This window comes from Humulus lupulus, chromosome 4 (genome assembly GCF_963169125.1).
Source record: "Humulus lupulus chromosome 4, drHumLupu1.1, whole genome shotgun sequence".
Taxonomy (NCBI): domain Eukaryota; kingdom Viridiplantae; phylum Streptophyta; class Magnoliopsida; order Rosales; family Cannabaceae; genus Humulus; species Humulus lupulus.
The window spans coordinates 246,051,758-246,072,770 of record NC_084796.1 but is presented as its reverse complement, the minus strand read 5'-3'; the positions used below and the strand labels follow the sequence as shown (position 1 = coordinate 246,072,770).

The 21,013-nt window shown below is 28.8% G+C and overlaps 2 protein-coding genes across 2 annotated transcripts; both read right to left on the bottom strand.

The window, feature by feature from the left end:
- Positions 1 to 6,428: 6,428 nt before the first annotated feature.
- LOC133831555 (uncharacterized) lies at positions 6,429 to 8,777 on the bottom strand. Its single transcript, XM_062261912.1, has 2 exons — positions 8,389 to 8,777; positions 6,429 to 7,402 (listed from the first exon to the last, which is right to left on the bottom strand). Exons 1-2 carry the CDS (start codon positions 8,465 to 8,467, stop codon positions 6,732 to 6,734), a joined length of 750 nt encoding a protein of 249 aa, XP_062117896.1. The 5' UTR covers positions 8,468 to 8,777; the 3' UTR covers positions 6,429 to 6,731.
- An 8,825-nt stretch (positions 8,778 to 17,602) lies between these two features.
- Positions 17,603 to 20,171, bottom strand: LOC133831553 (uncharacterized). Its single transcript, XM_062261911.1, has 2 exons — positions 19,717 to 20,171; positions 17,603 to 18,681 (listed from the first exon to the last, which is right to left on the bottom strand). The coding sequence occupies exons 1-2, from the start codon at positions 19,802 to 19,804 to the stop codon at positions 17,915 to 17,917; spliced, it is 855 nt and encodes a 284-aa protein (XP_062117895.1). The 5' UTR covers positions 19,805 to 20,171; the 3' UTR covers positions 17,603 to 17,914.
- Between the last annotated feature and the right edge of the window lie 842 nt (positions 20,172 to 21,013).

Genomic DNA, 21,013 nt, shown 5'->3' with positions numbered 1-21,013 from the left:
GGGCAAGGGAGTACACAGCTTTGGCCCCTATCTGCTGATGGCCATGGTGCTTCCCTAAGTCACCAGGTCACCTCCCCCTAAGGAGCCTTCTAGGGAAATAAAGTCTTCCCAGGAACATATATGATTTTTGTCTGGGAGACATATGCAATATTACAAAACTGCCACTACCCTATCCCATGAGGTTGCTTGGTGCAAGACTTGACTAATAATCAAGCACCAAGGCATGCTCATTACAAAATGGCCCCATGTGGGTGTGCCAAAGGGGCAGCACGCCACATCTATGACCCCACCCACATAATAGAATTCAATTATTTTGAAAAATACTACTTTTTTACATGTATAAAGGCCGCCAAAATTTAAAAAATATCATTTTATATATATCTTTTAAAAACAACAAATTTTGTATAGGCCCCCCTACCACTCAGGTCCGACCCTGCTTCGAATCAGCTACATGATATGATTACATTCAGATTATGGGAGAAGGTGTGTTCAGAGCCATGGAAAGTATATTATTTATATAATATAATGTTTTAGATTAAATAATGTGACAAAGTATTTGTCACACATTGTAATATAAAAATACATGAGAGTTACAAATTGGATAGTGTGTATATCAAAGTGTGTAACATATTTTGTAGTTATGAAATTAGTTATAAATTTATAACTCCTAAATATTACTCAATAATGTGTAGATTGAGAGTTACACATTTGTATTTGAATTTCATAGACATTTTGTGATATGGTTGTTGAAGATATGTTTTTAACTTCCATTATGTATATAGAGGTTACAAAATCATGTGAGAAGGGATTTAGACAATTTGGAGAAAACTGAAAAATTGGGAGGCTGAAAAAGGTCACTGGTCGCGGCCTGGTGGCACTGACAGCCAAATTCCATTTTTCATTTTCTTCAATTTTGAACGTTTTAACATCCCAACTAACTCTCAATTCTTCATTTTAATTCCATAAACATCCAATTAAATATTGGTAACATCAAAGAGTTAGTGTTATTTAAAATTCAAAATGTGTCTTAAAACTCTATAAATAAGAGCCTAATGCTCACTTATAAGGCATACTATTTCTATCTACTAGAGTACTTTGCTAGAAATTCACCATAGACTTGATTATTCCAGATAGCTATTTCTTGTGAGGTCTCTTAGTGCTTGAGATAGGGGAAATAAACTTTTGGGCAAATGTCTTGAACCTTGTTCAAGTTGGTGATCTCCAATGCTCTTCACTTTGGTTGTATGAGTGATAGAGTTCTTTGCTTTGTTCTTATCTTATTTCTTCTATTACTTTTGTTTCATCTTTCAACTTCTTCTTTATATATTTAGTTGTATCTTTCGCTATAGAGTTGTATTTTCTATTTACCTCTTTTATTCTACATCTCTCTTGTTTATTTGTATCTTTTGCTATAGAGTTGTATTTTCTATTTACCTATTTTATTCTACATCTCTCTAGTTTACTAATATCTTTTGCTATTGAATTGTATCTACTCATCTATATCTTTCTCTATTTACTTGCATTTTTTGTAATAGAGTTATAATTTTTTTTTATCCTTTTTATATCAAAAGTTGTACATGTCTTTCTTATTTCTATCAAGGCAATATTATTATCTCTAACAGAAAATGATGGCTCTGATCACACTTTCAGCTACATGCAACCTATTGAAGAAGGAGAAGGGGAAGGAACCAACCTCCCAAGCCCAAGACAAGAAAAGACATTCGATTTTCTTGTGTTCGAATATATAGTGCTTGTATAGATAATTTACTAAGAAAACAAAGACAAACCAATCTGGAGGGAACCGTTCAAGATTACTACAACCATGAAAATGGGGGATAAGAAGAGATCTTCCACAATGGTATAGGTCATATAACCACAGAGTGCAAAAGCTTCAATAATCAAATTCAACTCACGATTAGGAATGAAGGTTTGGCACAGTACATCAAGAAAGTACATGAAGCTACTTCACATGTGCAGATCCCCACAGCCCCAGCTCTTCTGGAAGTGGGCAACATGCCTTGAAAATGTTCCAATGATCTATTGCTCAAGAAAATAAAAATAAAATTGGGAAGATAATGGAAGAAAAGGTGAAAAGATATAAGACTTTGGGACTGTGGATCTACCACACAAAGATCCGTTTGTCATCAAGTTTCAACTTGAAAATTTCCAGTTGGTCAGAGTGAAGCATACATTTTCTTCTAGCATGCCTTTCAAAAGATGGGGATTACATGTAAATTTTCCAAAATAATAATCTTTTAAGAAGAAAATGCTTAATTGAGATAGAATAAAGGGTTTATACTTTTTTGGACACTGTGTTTTTTCTCATTACTTGTTTGGACCCTGTGTTTTGACAAATTACTTTTTGGACCCTATGTTTTGTAAAATGGTTAAAATAGAACCCTAAACCCGATTTTGGTCAATGTTTTCTCAACTAAAATCACAAATAATTTACCAAACTAACAATTCAGAATAAAAATAAAATCATTCTACTTAAAAACTGTGTTGTTATATTCAATTTTTTCTTCATCAAAATTAAGTTTAGGGTTCTAGTTTAACCATTTTATAAAACATAGGGTCCAAAAAGTAATTTGTTAAAACACAGGGTCCAAACAAGTAATAGGAAAAAACACAGGGTCCAAAAATGTATAAACCCTAGAATAAATTTGATTTTTTTTTTCTACTTTAATTGGTAGCTTTAAAGATTTGACATGATTTAAATTACTAAGTCTTAGTTTAATTTTGTTAAATTATGTCCAAGGTAGCTTACCGTATATTGACGCGGCACTTCGGACACTGATGTGGTATTTACACATGTGTAATTCAAAATATAAATAAATTTAAAAGATTATTGAAAAGCCAAATTTTTGTATAAATTTATTTCTAACTTGAAAAAATATAAAAAGAACATTTAAAATTCAATTTCCTTGAGAATACTAAATCCGTAACTATTCTTTCTCCTTTATCATTTTTGTTATTGAATATACATACACAACATCACCAGATTAAATAAAAATTACATTTATCCATGGATCTGACCTATGCCAAAATCACAATTGCAACAAAATCAAAATCACAAAACTCATTAATTTATGAACCTAGAACAAGATTATTGTCTACCATTCTCATTCTTACTTTAAACAGTGGAAAGTTTATTCAAAAGAAGCAATTAAACTGAACTTTGTAGCTGCTTATAGGACGTTAGAAATTGACTTCACAATCATTGATTCGTACTCTAGCCATAATGCAATCATGGGCAAATGCTGGATCCACAAAATGAAAGGTGTTGTTTCAACTTTGCATCAAGTAATGAGATGTAGTTCTTGGATGAAAAGTATATATGATTGATATTGAAGGATGTCAAAAGCAAGCCAAATAGGGTTGTGTGATTTTAAAAGAAGTAAATGTCGTCCGAGAAGGAGGTTTTTCCTAGACAGAAGAGGAGAAATAACAATTGGAGGACAAGCTATCAACATACTTGAGGACACTAGAAGAAGGTGATGAATTAGAAAAGCCTCAAGTGACCATTGATCCTTTAGAAGAAGTGGTTATGGACTCGGCCAAACCTAATTAAGTCATGTTGGCATGTGCCTTAATGTCGCCTATGAAGAAAAAGGAATTGATATAATTTCTTAAACATAATAGAAGACCTTTTTTAACTAGGGTTCGATTTGATCCGAGTGTGATGACCAACAAGCTTAATCTGGATTGCAAAACCAAAGAAGGTGCCCCACAAGTCAAGGAGTGTCAATACTCATATGGATTGCAAATCCTGTGGTGGTATCAAAGAATAATGGCAAGAAGAAGGTCTGGATTGATTTTACGAACCTTAAATTTTTTTTTCCGAAGGATAGTTTTCTTTTACCAAAAATTGATCAGATAGTAGATGCCACATCTCAGTATGAAATGATGAGCTCTATGACGCTTATTCTTCCCATGACAGAAGAAGATTGGAATTACACATCATTCACAATAGATGCATGTTGTATTGCTAGGTGATGTCATTTGGTTTGAAGAATGCATGAGTTACTTATTAGAGGCTAATGAAGAGAATATTTTCAGAATAGCTTTCCGAGATTATAGAAGTATGTATAAATGACATGGTGTTCAATTCGAAGCATGTAGGAATCATTTAAAGCATTTAGAAAAGTGTCATCGTTTTGAATAAATATCATATGAAGACTTTGCATTTGGAGTAGCTTTTGGACAATTTTTCGGACATGTGGTAAACAAAAGGAGGATCAAAGCAAACCATACATAGGTTACGTCATTTTCAAAAGTGAGAGAGTCAAGAACTGTCCGAGATGTGTAGAGGATCACTAAAAATATAGTTGCCCTCAGTAGGTTTATTTCCAAAATATTCGATAAATGTCAATCGTTCTACCTCCAGTGTACCAAGAAAAAGTCACAAGTCATGTGAGGGAGATGAGCATAAGCAAGCATGGGTGGAGCTAGACTCAAAAGCCAAAGGATATATAAATATATATATATATATATATATTAATAAATTTCCATGCAAAAGAAGAATATTATAATAAGGGTATTACGCATAACCATTTAAATGATGTTCTCTATCATGCATGGATAATATTAGGTTGTAGAAAGGCAAGTTTAAATAATTTTCCATTTGGCAAAGGACTTATTTATGGTGCCCTTATAATTTCTATGAGTAGCAAAATAAAAATTGATCTGGCATGGTTTTTTAATTTTTTTTTCGAATTTTTCCAGATCTAAAATTTTGAAATATGTAGAAAATTGACATTGCTTGATGATGGTTCGATGGTGCTCGATGCCAGCTCGATGGGGCCTTCAAAATCAAGATTTTCATGAAAAAGACAACTTTGCTTGATGGTGGTTCGACGGTACTCGATGCCAACTCAATGCAAGCTCGATGGACATGATGCGATTTTTGCAAAAGATATAATTTTTTACTCGAGTTTCCGTTTATGGTGATTTTCTTTTTTTGTATTTTTTTAAGATCTACATGTTTGACATGCTCATATGCACATTTGTGAAGTGTAACACTTTAAAAAATACAAAAATGCAAACATACCTCATGTTTAAGACATGTTTTAGTATGCTTTCAAGTTTTAAACTTCACAAATGTGAATATGAGTCTGTCAAACATGTAGATCTTAAAAAAAATACCAACATAAAAAAAATTACCCCAAATGGATATCCGAGTGAAAAATTATGTATCTTACAAGAATCGCATCGAGTCCATCAAACTTGCATCAAGCACCATCGAACCATCATTGAACCACCATCAAACAAAATCATTTTTTTAATTAAAATCTTGATTTTGAAGGCCCCATCGAACCACCATCGAGCAATATTGATTTTTTATAGATTTCAGATTTTTAGATAAAAAAAAATTGAAAAAAAATCCAAAAATCTGTTCGAAATATAATATTTAATGTAGTAGTGATGCCACGATGTGAACCGAGAGAAAGAAGGAAGAGAGGATAATATTTTTGATAGAGTGTCAAAAATTAATATTATTTTGAAATCTTTAATATGCCTAACATATTTTAATTAACACCTAATATTAAGCATCCAATGTGAAATTTCACTAAACAAATGTGAGATTTGTCCCCACGAGTACATCGTACCCAATTGCTAATTAATATGTTGGTCATTAATGCTGATAATACCAACAAACGTGATTTATGACTATAAAAATAAGATAACATCTTGTCATGTAGACCAAACCTTTGATTTTCTGTTCTTTGAATAGCAATTATACCTTAGTCGGTATACAGTCTTGACTTTTCTTTTAGTCCTCTTTAGTGGCTTAAAAGTTTTTAAAACCAAAATAGACATACTTTATTTATCACATGTGCTATTACTGGCCTACAAAATTAATATTCAATTATCTTTGTAAAAAAATAATATGAGAAAGAAGAACTTCCAAGATTCCCTTCACAAGACAGATTAGTAATCAGAACATCCATCATTTCAAAAGCAACAATAATATATATATATATATATATAGTGCGGAGTTCTCCAATCCGGCTTCATTTTAAGTCCTACCGGTAGCGCTTTTAGTGTTTACAATCCATGAACAGTTTTCGGTGCGATTTTTTTTATGACTGTGTATATCGTAACTATTTAGATCATCTGCAAATTTTCAGAAAATTCTACAGTACCGAAAACTAGGTTCAAACATGTTGTTGCACGCGTGACTAATTTTTTTTATGCGCGTGGAAAACATGTTTGAACCTAATTTTCGATACGGTAAACTATTCAGAATTTTCTGAAAATTTGCAAGATGCTCTAAATAGCTACAATATACACAGTTATAAAAAAAAGTCGCGCCGAAAACTGTTCACGGATCGAAAAACACTGAAAGCCCTACCGGTAGGGCTTAAAGTGAAGCTCCTATAGAAGAATTGTCCTATATATACATATAAAATAAAAAAGCAAAGATGTATATGCAAAATATGTTTATTGTTCAGTAAAATATCCTAGTAAACAAATTTACCAAGAAACTAATAATAGGAATTATTCAAGAGCTCAAAAAAAGTAGTAATGTCTTCCTCAACCAATGTGAAATTGGAACCAAAACTAACTGCCCCAGTATATACTGCCCTGAGGCTTATGTATATACCCTTCATATGTATATTCTTTTTTACTTTCTATATACTATAAAAAATATAGTAAAACTCTTGTTATAGCTATAATACTTTTGAATAGCCAAAAAATATGAATGAAATAGCTCTTGATGACTCTATTTACCAAATTTGTTTTTCCCAACCCCAAGCATTTCCTCCTCTGCCGGATCCACTTTGGTTGTTAACTGGTGTGCAGTTCCACTGCCTCCTCCTTCCTCTGTACCCTTGATCTCTCTGCTGCTGCTGCTGATAGCGATTGCTGGAAAATCTTGATTTTCGATATCCGGAGTTCTGCCAACCAGGGTCATCATTTTTCCAGCCGTTCGTACCCCATGTCTGGCTGCATTCCCTGGAAGTATCGGCCTTAAAATCTTCTTCAGCATCGCCCCATCCAGTGGGGGAAATGTGGTCAAGGCTCAGGTCAATATGGTTGAGGTTATGAGAATCACCAAGAATCAGAACCTTTCCATCATGATTAGTGTAATCAGATGGTTCTGGTTTTCTTTCCAAATCCAGAAATAGCTCAGGATCAATCTCAGAGTTCCAATCTACTTCATCAATGTAGATATCTGGATCAGGCAATACTACTTCAGATGCAAGGCCATTAATGTGTGCCCAAAATCTGTTTTTTGCTCGTCTGAACGCCTCTTCTGAGGCAGAATCGTTCCATTTGACGATATTTTCGTGCAGATGAATGTATTTCTTTGTGTCTAATATTTTCCTCCATGGAACTAAACCCACGGTCGAACAGAAATCTTTCTCCCATTTCGGGATAGTTGACTGCCAAATCTCTGCAAAACAAAAGGAGTGTAGTTTCAGTAAGAATGAATCTCAAAGATGCAGCTACATGTTGTTGAAAACAAAACATAACCGAATCAGAGAAAAATCGCTGCAGCTGAGGAAACCAAAACAAAAACAAGATGTTCACAAGACATTTAGGCAGATACAGATGACAAAAATAAACAACTAAAGTTAGCTAAAAAGAAAGAGCAAACCAATTGCATACACCTAACAACTATCACTAATTCAGACAATTTGTTTACTCTTCCCTACCCAATCACATTCCTGTTTTGGCATGTTTTTCTAAAGAGAAAAAGCACCACATTTATCATCAGTGCTAATGATCTGACAATTCAGGCCTAGCAAAGATAACCAAAACAAATTCAGATTCAGCATTGGCTTTCCCAAATATAGACATTCCAAAATAAGATTCAGTGCTATTCGTAGTAAAAACAATCTGATCAAGGACTCTATTCTAACCTCTCCTATGGCAAATTTCTCCTTTAACATAGCTTCTCCAGGAGTTTGTTTGCCAATAACATTGATTCGATTCGAACACTTATGCACATGATCAGTAACAAATAACAATCTATAAATTGCAATATCCTTAAAAGAAACATGATCTGATTTTAAGCAATTCTCCATAGCTGTGGAAACAGTCAATAAAGGACTAAACTTTAAAGAAATAAAAACAAAAACCAATAAATTTTTCCCTACCCCACAAACTAAAACGACAAAATTAACACAATAACATATATTTTAACATGGGATTCGTTGAATTCATTCGAAATCTCGTCCGAAAGAAAACATCAGAGAAAACAATAATCCAGCTTCTCAATGATGAAAAATATCATATTAGAAAAAGAAAATAAAAATCAAATTAAGGGATAAACTCACTCAAGAAATAAAAGACAATCTTTAAGAGAATCTACTATTAAACCAATAAAAGGGCTGAAAAGAACAGCAACTCAGAGACCTAAAAGAAACATATGCATACCAGGAGGTTGATTTCTGGGCTCTGATCTCATTCTGTGATTGTAAATTTCAACTTGTTCTCTTCTTTTCCAACTACCCATAATAGCTTCCTTCAAAGAAACAAAGACTGCCCAACAAGGATTTTGGTCTCAGAAAAACTTTTGTTGATTATAATGATCAGAAAACTGGAGTTTCAGGGTGTTGGGTGAAAAGGGTATTCGAGTTTCTTGACAGAGATCGGATTAGAATCTTAAGGGAGGTAGAGGGTGTGAGTGGATTTTTGTATAAGATGTGATCAAAGAAAGAGAAACTCCCGAGGTTTTCGAAAGAAAGAGATTTTTTTTATCATCATTATGCTTCGTGAACTTTTATTTCGGACAAAGTCTGTGGTTTTGGTGTTGTGTTTATATAGTCAAGCCATAGCCGCCCCCTGTTTTTGTTTCTTTCTCAAATGGTAAAAGTTTTATGTCAAGCTATATACCGACACGTTTAGAATTAGAGAAAAGAAATGGTTTATATTTATAGAGGCCCCTAATCTTTCTCAAAATTATTACTTAGTCCCTAAATTTTATTTTGTATTATTTAGGGTTTATCTCACAAATATCTACTTTGTTGGAAAATAATTTTGAGAATGGGTAGCACAAAATAATTTATGTTCTTGTTAATTAATTTTTAGAATATACTTCTATTTAATATTTTTTTTGCAATTAACTTGGTCATAAATTATATTATGAAAATTATATACTAAATATGTTTAATAAATTTAGAGACTGATACAAAATTAAATTTAAAGATTTAAATAATAATTTTCAAAAAAATTAAGCAATTTTGTTGTTATAAATCCTAAAAGAAAAGACAAAAATAAATTTAGATTTAGGAAAGAAAATAATTTTATTTATTTTAATTTTGGCAAACCAAAATTTCTGCCCACCATAACCGAGCGAGTTCATATCACTGTATCAGTCAAATAATCAAATGATTCGCAATCTAAACTTTTATAAATTGAAAAGATAATCATGGTACAATTTTTTATTTTTTTTTAGATAACAATAGTTGTGATTAAACTTTTATTATTTCTAATAGAAAATTACTACTTTAAAAATCTATTGCTAAATTTAATTATGTGTTAAAAAAGTAAAAATAATTTTTTTTTGTGGGGATAAATTTTCTTATTTTAAATAGCCTGAATTTGTATATTTTTAGTTAAAAGTGTTTAAAAAAATATAAAATATTCTCACTTAAATTTAGTTTATGTATTTAACTTTTAAAATTAATTAAAAAATAAAAATTATACTGGTCATAATTTATGAACGCTAACCCATCACATATTCTCCTTATATTTATAATATTTTATAAATAATTCATATATATTAATTAATTAATTAATCCAAAATTAAATATAGTTTTTTTAATGTATTTTAAATTTTGTTAATTAATTTTATAATTTTATTTTTATTTATAAAAAATAAAGATATTAATAAATTTTAAGTGGAATATTTTTTTTTACCAAAAATAAAATTGTATTTATTTACATGCTTATATGCTCATGTATGTTTACGAATTATTCACAATTATGATTAATCATAATGTAACGCTATAGATCTAAATATATTGTGCCGGGTGGATTAATCAAGTATGTTCCATTTTAGTATCACTGGTATTTCTTAATTTGATTATAAATAATAGAGTTTTGTGTTTTGTCTTATTATTTGTTTAAATCATGTGTTTTGACAAATTATTTTTTAGACCCTATGTTTTGTAAAATAGTTCAAATAGAACTCTAAACATAATTATTGTGGTCAAAGTTTTCTCAACTGAAATCACAAATAATTCACCAAACTAACAATTCATAACAAAAATAAAATCATTCTGCTTAAAAACTGTGTTATTATATTCAATTTTTTCTTTATCGAAATTGAATTTATGAGTCTATTTAAACTATTTTACAAAATATAAAGTCAAAAAATAATTTTTTTAAAATATAGAGTCCAATTAAATAATAACAAAATACAGACTCAAAAAAAAAAATCCTAATTAATATGTTGGTCCTTTGGCCGGATAAAATTAGAAAAACATTTTTTTATATATAAAAAAAAGAAATAGATAAACATTGAATGGGTACTCAAAAATAAGATATGATGCCACGTGGAGGGATACCTATAAACATTGAATAGTAAGTAGTAGCTTTTCTTTTTGGTTAGTATCGAATAACTTGTGTAACTTAGTATGATCTTTCTTTTAAGCAATCTTTAGAGAATCTTGCCAAATGTTGGAAGCCCAGTCAAACTTTACATGAGAAGGAGAGTTTCAAATTTTATTGGAATGCTAATCGTTTCATTTCGACATTTTTGAATTTATTTTACCGCAATATACTCATTTGGTACCTTATATTTTTGCATAGTATTATTTTGGTACTTTCTGTTTTCAATAATACTCATATGGTACCCTGTATTTTAAAATCGTACATATTTGATACCCTAAACTCAGATTTGATAGATAAAATTTTGTCAATTTAATCAAACTGCTGTCAATTATGTAAGTTACAAATTTAAATTTAATTACATAATTACATATAACTGATGACAGTTTGATCATATTGCAAAAATTTATCTATCAACTCTAAGTTTAGGGTACCAAATATGTACGATTTTAAAATACAGGGTACCATATGAGCATTATTGAAAACAGAGGGTACCAAAATGATACTTTGCAAAAACACAGGGTACCAAATGAGTATATTCCCTTTATTTTACCGCAATATGTTACTTAGCCACTTGGTAGATCTACCATGACGAAACCGCCTCTTTGGCATTATTTTTTTTTTTCAAAATTGTGTTCTCAGAAATAAGAACAAAAAACTGTTTTGGTAGTTTTAAAAAAATAAGAGGTGTTTGGTTAATGTTTTCTAAAAATAATTTTTTAGTTTTTTTTTAAATCTTCAATAAAAATTTAACAAATATATTTACAAAGAGAAATTTTTTTAAAATTTTATCATAAATAATGAGATAAAATAATTTGAAATAAAAAAATGATGAAAAATAAGAAGTGAGAAAGTAAGGAAAGAAAATTTGAGAACAACAGAAAATAATTTTTTGTTGTTTTCAAAATTTTCTGATTTTTGTAACTTTGTTTTTAAAAATTGTTTTCTGAAAACAATGCCAAACACCTACACTTGTTTTCAAAAAACAGTTTTTAGCTTTTAAAAACAAAAAACAATTTTTTAGTTAAGGTGTCAAACACCCTCTTAGCTTTCGAATTTTTCACATTATTAAAAATTCCTCCAAACTATTTGAGTTAATAAGTTATGAGCATTTAGTTAGTTTACGTCTTACCTAACTAACATATGTCTGATGTGGACGCCATGTATATAATTAAAATAAAAAAATAATTTAAAATTTAAAAATCAAATTTTTTATTAAAGAAATAGAATGAATATGATTTTTGACCCTCAAACTATTACCACTGCCAAATCATGCCTTCTATATTTTTTTTAAAAAAAAATTCTCCACAAATTATTACCACTGCCAAGTACCAACTCATTTTTTTGGCATAAGTTTTGATGCTTTGGGTTTATGAGTAAGGTTGTTCACCCAATCCAATCCGCACAATTTTGCTCATAATTTATCTGATCTGCACTAAGTGTGAATTTCATATTTTAGATATAATCTAATCTGCACAACAACTCAAATCAAATCCAATCCTATCTGTAATAGTGCGGATTAGATCAATTATTTTAGTGCGAATTTTTTTAATATTGAATTATTTAATAATTTTCACTAAAATATTTATATTATTTTTCTTATAACCAATAAATCATGTAAGTATTAAAATAAAATATTATTTTTAAATTTAAATATCCAATAATTGTATAAACAAGCTTCAATTACACATAACATCAAATTCCTTGCTTAAATCTCCAACAACAATATATATATATATAAGCACAAAATTTTTCAACAACACAATTATTTAAAATATCATATTTTTATTTTTTTAAATATTAATATTTTTATTTTTAAATATTTAAAATATTAATATTTTTTATATATATTTAATATTTAAAATATATATATATATACATTGATGCAAATGAGATTTTATCGGTTACTTTTACAAGTGAAAGTGCATCTATTTCGTACAAGTGCGAAATTTACATTTTCCAATCCAATCCACACAAGTGAGGATATCCACATTTTGTAGACTAGTTTGGATTGGGCATTTATTTGAACACCCCTATTTATGAAATTGTTGATTTTAATTTTTTTGTTCTACTGATTTGTTCACGTAAGATTGGAAGTGGGTTTTTGAGATCATGGTATTGAGTTAATTGAATATTAAAATTGGTTTTAGTTACTAATGTACTCATGCTATTTTTTTTTGTTTGGGCAATGATATTATAATAAAAAAATACGTATAACCTAAGTTTCCCTAAGAAAAGATGAGATGTCATCTAACCACACAAGTTGTCTATCCATCCTAAGAGCATGCACACTTATTCATGAGCAGCCATAATTGTTGACCAACGAACATAGATTAAGGACACTACTGGTAACAAACTTGTTATATCCTCTAACAAATACCCAATATCATTTAAAAAGGTTGCTCTCTTAGCAAAAGTAGACATAGCTGCAAGACAATTTGTTTCGACAACATGAACCGAAGGTCCTAATGAGAGAATCCAGTCCAAAACCACCATTAATGTCGCACATTCTGCCTGTATAATTGTAATGCAACCTACAAAATAGAAATATCAAGAAAACTGAAGAACATTAGTGAGGAGAAAGAAATAAAGTAGGGAGACCTAAATATAACAGCTATATTGAGATTGATATATGTAGATAAAGATAGATAATACCTCTTTATTAGGCTTAAATCAATAACTAAATGAAATAATTAACTTATTTATAATTGCAACTTTTGATCCGTTGATGATCTATAATAACCAATAATTTAATTATAATACAATAACATCAAATAACAAATAATAAATAGCTAAGAATTCATATAACAATCTCTCGTAAAGTTAATCATTCTTGATATACTTCAACACCATCAAACTCTTCCTCTTTCATACTTCACTTTTTTTTCTTTCATAATTATAGGCTAAATATTAATATTATAGATTCAATCGGTGTCATGACTCAAGATACTCATCAGCATTCAAAAGCCTTTAAAAAATCAAACTAATACAGATTATGTATAGCCTATAATGATCCAAAGTTTTCTAAAGATGCTATACATAATATATATATCTGGTCTTCCCATTCAATCATGTGTTAAATATATGAGAATTCTTTTATAGGGGTTTCACTTTAAACCCTACCAGTAGGGCTCTCAGTGTTCTCGATTTTTGAACAGTTTTCGGCACAATTTTTTTTATGATCGTGTATATTGTAGCTATTTAGAGCATCAGCGCAATTTTCAAAAAATTCTGAATAGTTTACAGTACCGAAAACTTGGTTCAAACATGTTGTTGCACGCGTGACTAATTTTTTTTATGCGCGTGGAAAGCAATATGTTTGAATCTAGTTTTCGGTACTGTAAACTATTCAGAATTTTCTAAAAATTTGCAGGATGCTCTAAATAGCTACAATATACACAGTCATAAAAAAAATCGTGCCGAAAATTGTTCATGAGTCGAGAAACACTAAGAGTCCTACCGATAGAGCTTAAAGTAAAGCTCCCATAAAAGAATTGTCCTATAAATTTATAGATTTTAGTGAAAACAAAACAGAACACAAAGGAAAACATTCCAAAACAACGAAAATATACATTCATTATTTAAATAATTTATATAAAACATAAGTACTTGCGGATAAAAACTAGTTGCACCATTATTATAAGAAATACTTTTAAGAAAAATTAGTGAAAATGACTATTTTTAATAATTTTTATTTAAAATTCGATTAGTTATTTAAATTATGAAAAATTATTTTATAAATAACTATTAAAATTATGTTAGAGTGCAAAATAACTTTAATAAATAAGTCATTTTTGTCAAAATCCTACATTTTATTTTATAAGCAGTAATTAAAATCCAAACAAAAGCATAAAGATACGGTTTGTACTTATATTTAGTGTCCTTGTGATTTCTCATAATCAAAAACCCTCCTGAAACTAAAACTATATAAAGTACAAATATTTTCATATAAACCAAACAAAAAAGTGATAAAAAACTGAACCTTCGAATGTTGATTTCTCTACACAAACACATACATAATAGTGATTTCAAGGTGAAATCAAATAATTAATTAACACATAATATTAAAAAAAAAATTAAAAAAAAAATAATAATAATATTAAAACAAATAATTAAAAAAAAAGTTAATAATTAAAAAATAATAATTAACACATAATAATTAATATTAAAATTAAAAAAAATTAATAATTAATATTAACACATAATTAAAAAAAAACACATATGTTAATATTAATATTAAAATTATATTCTTCAAATAATTTTAACACATATGTTATGTTTGGTAACACTTAAAAAAATAATTTTTTATTTAATTAATTAAAAATTTGACAATTAAATATAAAATATGTTTGGTAATTTTATTTTTATATATTATTTTTTAAAATTTTAATTAAAATTTAGTAAATTTTGAAAATAGAATTTTTTTTTACTTTTAAAATTTTTTAAACAATTTTCTATTTTTTTTCTTCTTCGAATTAACACCTCATATGTTAAATAAAAAATTAAAATTAAAATTATCAAACGAGTTTATTATTTTTTGTTTTTAAAACAAAAAACAAAAATAATTACCAAACATACTTTTAAAATATTTTCATTTTTATGTTTAAAAAATTCAAAAACAAAATTTTTACCAAACAGCTATACATTTTAATCAATAACAAACACATATACATATACATATTGATTTCAAAGTTGGAACAGAGATATATTTATATACTCTCTATAGAATATCAAAATTATAATCTGACAAGAAACATATAAATATATATCATGAATATTTTTATATTGATATCATCAATGTATTTCATCTCAATGAAGATGATGAAAATGTGGGAATGAGTTAATGGCACATAACACACCACATTAAAATGGATTAACTGCATTATACAGCCCAAGGAAAGTAATGTAGTGGTAAGAGTAATCATAGAATGAGAAATGAAAACTAGAAAAGAAATGAAACCAAATTTATATTCATATCTCTTTTATATAAAAAGTGTGTAGACATAAATGGTTGATTTTAACCGTTTTTTTTTAATCTATTAACTTTAACGGAATATTATTATATTTAACATAATATTTTTATATTTAATGGTAAATTATAAACGTGAATTAAACTTAGATTTAATAAATAAAAAATTAAATAAATTAAAATAGTATATTTTTGAAATATTGACTTAAACTTAAATAAAATTAAATAAATAAATAATTAAACAAATTAAAATATAATATTTTTGAGATATTTTACAATGATAATTATTTACAAATAATAAAACCATATATTTTATAACTTAAATAAAATTTAATTAAACTTAAAATAATATATCATGTTAAGCATATACTATAATATAATTTATTATCAACTAGCAATAAATTTAACTTTAAAATCTACGTATAATATTAATATTATATTAAACTGATAATATAATTAAAAAACTAGAATAAACATAAACTTAAATAAAAATTAATTAATTAATCAAAATAGTTGATGCATGCATACTATTCTATACTATAACTTTTTCTATTATTATTTTATTTTTATTATTAATTTCTTTTTAAATATTATTGTAATTTATATACACATATCATGTAGCCATGTAAATATATATATATCTCAATATTATATTTAGATGTCATTTATGTAGATATTATTGATATAAATACATATTTGAATAAACATATTTACAACTTTAAAATTAAGTATACGTGCATTGCATGTTGCTTCCACCTAATATATATATAAGTGTGTGTGTGCGAGTGTAAATATGTACAACATAAAGATGATCAAACCAAATTAAATCATCAAACCTGGAGATGGGAGGAGCACCATGCCGCTAGAAATCACACAGAGAGAAAAAGTTAGGTCTTTTATTGAATTTCCATGATAATCCTAAAAAAACAACCACGATGCAAAACAGACAGGAGATGATAGCGTGAGAGATGTTCTAAATTGGTAAAAGAAGAAGAACTTGAGAAAAAAAGTGACCGGGGACATGGAAGAAGCCAAAGGAGAGTCTAGAAAAAATTACAGAGAAATGAAATAACTATTGTTTAGTTTTTCGTCTTAGTTTAGGCTTTTTTGTGGCACTTAATTTTTGAGAGAAATAGATTTAGGTTTTTAATTGGAAACCCTAGTAAAAATATTCGGGTGTTTTTTGTTTTGCCTTGGCTAAGATTAAAAGTAAGTTTTATGTTGATTAGATTTGAATAATTGATTTACATCAATTTTTGTATGTACTCATGGTACTTTAATTCTTGGTGATTTGAGATTGTGATAACAAAATATTTATCTTTTTCTCTTAGGTAACGAACTTAGTCATTTGAGATAAAGTCTTTTTTAGTTTTAATTTTCTCTTTTATTCTTAATATTTTAAAAAATTTCGAAGAGATGATGTGTCAGTTAACAATGTAAAAAATTTGGAGGATGTCATAATCAAAGTAAAACCTAGGACTGAGCATAAAATTCGAAAAACAAAAAAAACCGTGTACACCGACCTTCCGAACACCGAAAAAACCACCAACGGCACAAACCACAACTGTTTGGTCGGTTTGAAAATTTTGTGTGGACCGACCGGCGAAACCGAAACCGATCGAACAATATAATATTATATAATTATTAATTATTAAATAAAATATATATATGAAATTATGTTCTATATATTTATGTTTTAAAAATGCACAAAAATGGATTCCAACAATCCAAAATTTTTAATTTTTTAACTAAAACTTTCAAAAAAAAAAAAAAATAATAATAATAATAAATTTGGTTTGGTCGGTTATCCAAAACGGTCAGTTTTTTCTTTTAACTGGTTTGGTCGGTCGGTTTTTGAATTGCACCAATCTGGACCGAAAACCAAATTCTGAATTTTATGTTATGAAAAAACCGCCCAAACCGAACGATACTAACCCCTAGTAAAACCTACCATAACGGGATTCTATTTTTTAGGAGAAAGGGAGAAATTTCGTTGCCTATTTATGCATATGCCTGTCATAAAAGAAACGCTATGCACATAATGTAAGTTTATTGCACACTAAAATATGATAGGAAACAAATTTATTGATAAGTGAAAAACATTACTTGCATGCCTTGATTATAGAAAGACACATACTTTTAACTAGCAAATAGCCATTAAAGGGCATTCTCAAGGCTCAAGAAAACTAGAAATGTCTTCTTCAACCAAAGGTAAAATGAAAAACCAAAACTGCCCCAGTTCATACTACCTTAAAGCTAATATATACCACTTCATACACTTTCCTATATACTTTAAAAAAATAATAAAACTCTTATGATAGCTATATACTTTTGAATAGCCAAAAAATATGAAACAAATAAAGCTATTGATTACTCTCTTCACCAAACTTGTTTCTCCCAACCCCAAGCATGATTTTCTCCTCTGCCTGAGCCACTATGGTTGTTAACTGGTGCACATTTCCACTGCCTCCTCCTCCCTCTATGCCCATTATTCCTCTGCTGATGATAGTCATTGCCAGAAAATCTTGATCTTTGATATCCAGAGTTGTGCCAACCAGAGCCATCTTTCTTCGAGCTGTTCATGCCCCAAGTCGGGTAGCGCTCCCTGTCAACATCATTTTGAGCAAAGTTGTTGTTCCAGCCATTATAATCATAGTTGTGCTCCCAAGCATGTTTACCATCATCTCCAGGATTCAGAGAAGGTATGGAAGTATCTACTTTGACTTCTTCTTCATCATCACCCCATCCAGTGGGGCAAATGTCGTCAATGCCAAGTTCAATATTGTTGAGGTTCTGAGCATTACTGAGAATCAGAACCTTCTCATCATCACTGTTGTGATCGGTCTGTTCTGGTTGTCTTTCCAAATCCAAAAATAGCTCAGGATCAATTTCAGAGTTCCAATCTACTTCATCAATGTAGATATCAGGATCAGGTAATGCTATTTCAGATGTAAATCCATTAATGTATGCCCAAAATCTGTTTTTAGCTTGTATGAATGCCTCTTCAGAGGCAGAATCGTTCCAATCGATGACATTTTCATACAGATGAATGTACTTCTTTGTGTCTAAAAGTTTCCCCCATGGAACTGAACCCACAGTAGCACAGAAATCTTTTTCCCATTTAGGGACAGTTGACTGCCAAATCTCTGCACAATAAAAGTAGTGTAATTTCAGTAAGAATGAATCTAAAAAGATGGCAGCTCCATGAAGAAAGCAAACAGAGAAAAACCGAAAAGTCCAGCTACAACTGAGTAAAGCTAGTAACAAGGATATTCACAAGACATTTAAGCAAAAACCAACATCGAAAATAAACTGTTAAAGTAAGCCAAAAACAAAAAAGTGCTGCAAACCAATTGCATACACCTAATTATCCCTAGTTCAGATAATTTGTTTACTTTTTTCCTGTTTTGGCATGTTTTTTCTAAATCAAAAGGACTACACATTTATCATCAGATTAAATAAGCTGACAATTCAGGCCTAACAAGAAAAACTCAAACAAATGCAGCATTGTCTTTCCCAAATAGAGACATTCCAAAATAAGAATCAGTGCAAGTCTTAGTAAAAAATCTCAACAAGGACTCAATTCTCAGTGCTTCTTCAGGAGTTTGTTGATTCGTATCGAATAATTTTTCACATGATCAATCACAGATACCTAAATGCCCTAAAAAAAAGTTTATAAATGATTACAAACCACTCTCTACAACTGTTGAAGTCTTCCATAAATTCTAATGATGTTGAAACATTACATAAAGGACTAATGTGCACATTCAAATAAATTTTTCCCAAGCTCACAACATAAACCACCACATTAACAAACACACCAAGCAGGAGTGATCATCAATACTCAAAATTGATAATGGAAACTCTGTTCTGACCCTAAATTCAGAATAAACATATGAAAATATTTTTGTCTTTTACCAAACAAAAAACAGGGGATTCATTCAATTCATTCGTTAAAACATCATCCAGGAACACAAAAACTAGAAATCTTAGCAGCATCGCCTCAAGGACCAAACACAAACCAAATAATCGATACAAAAACACCCAAGAAACACTACCAAATTAGAAATAAAATCAAATTTTTAAAGAGAATCAAAACTTTAAAACAATAAGTCAGATGAAAAGAAAAACAACCCAAAACTCTTTTTTAAAACATATTATATATATATATTTATATATACCGTGAGGTTGAGTTTTGGGCTCTGATCTCATTCTGTGGTAGCCTTCTTGCTTATGAACACCCTTTTCTCTTTTTTTCCCAAAACCCATGAATACCTTCCTCTGGGGAACAAAAAAAAAAAGAAAACAAAGACAACCCAACAAGGATTTTGGTCTGAGGAAAACTTGTGTTTATAATGATGAAGTAGAGGAATAATAATAAGGCTTCGGGTGAAAAGGGTATTCGAGTTTCTTCACAGAGATCGGATTGGAAAGTGAAAAATGGAAGAGGGTATGATTGATCGGGTGGAATGATTATGAAAGTTGAGATTTTTGTACAAGGTAGGAATGATCAAAGAAAGAAACTTTGAGGTTTAATGTTATTATGATTATGGTTTGTGAATTGTGAGAACTTTTCGAAAATGGAAGCCTGTGGTTTTGGGTTTGGTTTTTAGTATTTATAGAAGAGTCCCCAGATTTAGTTTCCTTTTCTGACTAGTAGTAGGAGTATTTACTTTAGGAGAGTCTATCGCACCAGATTTTGTTAACCTTAATTTTATTTATTTATTTATTTTTAAATTAAAGATTTTATCTTCATCTTATTCGAAGATATTTATATTATATTTGATAATCATTTTTGAATTTAAAATTTAAAATTTAAATAATAACATAGAGTCCGGATCATGAGAAACCAATTCTAATAAGATTGTTTCGCATATTTACCGTGAAAGTTTTAAATATTTTTCAAAAAATTATATTTAAGATTTCTTTATAATTAAGTTAAATTATTCTAAAATTGATTATGTTGTATAGCTCAAATTATGGAATAAATTATTGAATAGTAATATATTTTTTTAAATTTAAGAATTAAAATGTATGTGTAAGGTAATTGAATTGAATAATACCTTATATTATTTTTTATTAATTATTTTTTAGTACCGTATATGGAATTCATTTTTTTAAAAAAGCAAAGTAATTTTATATTTTAAATAATTTAATATTTTGAAGTTTTTTTAATATATATATATATACACACAAATTATATACACATAGAAATCTCAAAAAAAAAAAAACCTATGCAAGTTTAATGTGTATTTAACCGTTTTTTTTTATTGTTTTAACAAAATATTATAAATATTTAATAGAATATAATTTTAAAGTTAATTAAAAAAATACAGTAGAATAAATATTTAGTAATTATATTAATGTAAATTTAAATATTATACAATATTATTATTATAATAATATTTAATGCAAGACTATATATTTAATAATCATATTAATATAAATTCAAATACTATAAAATATCATTGCTATAAT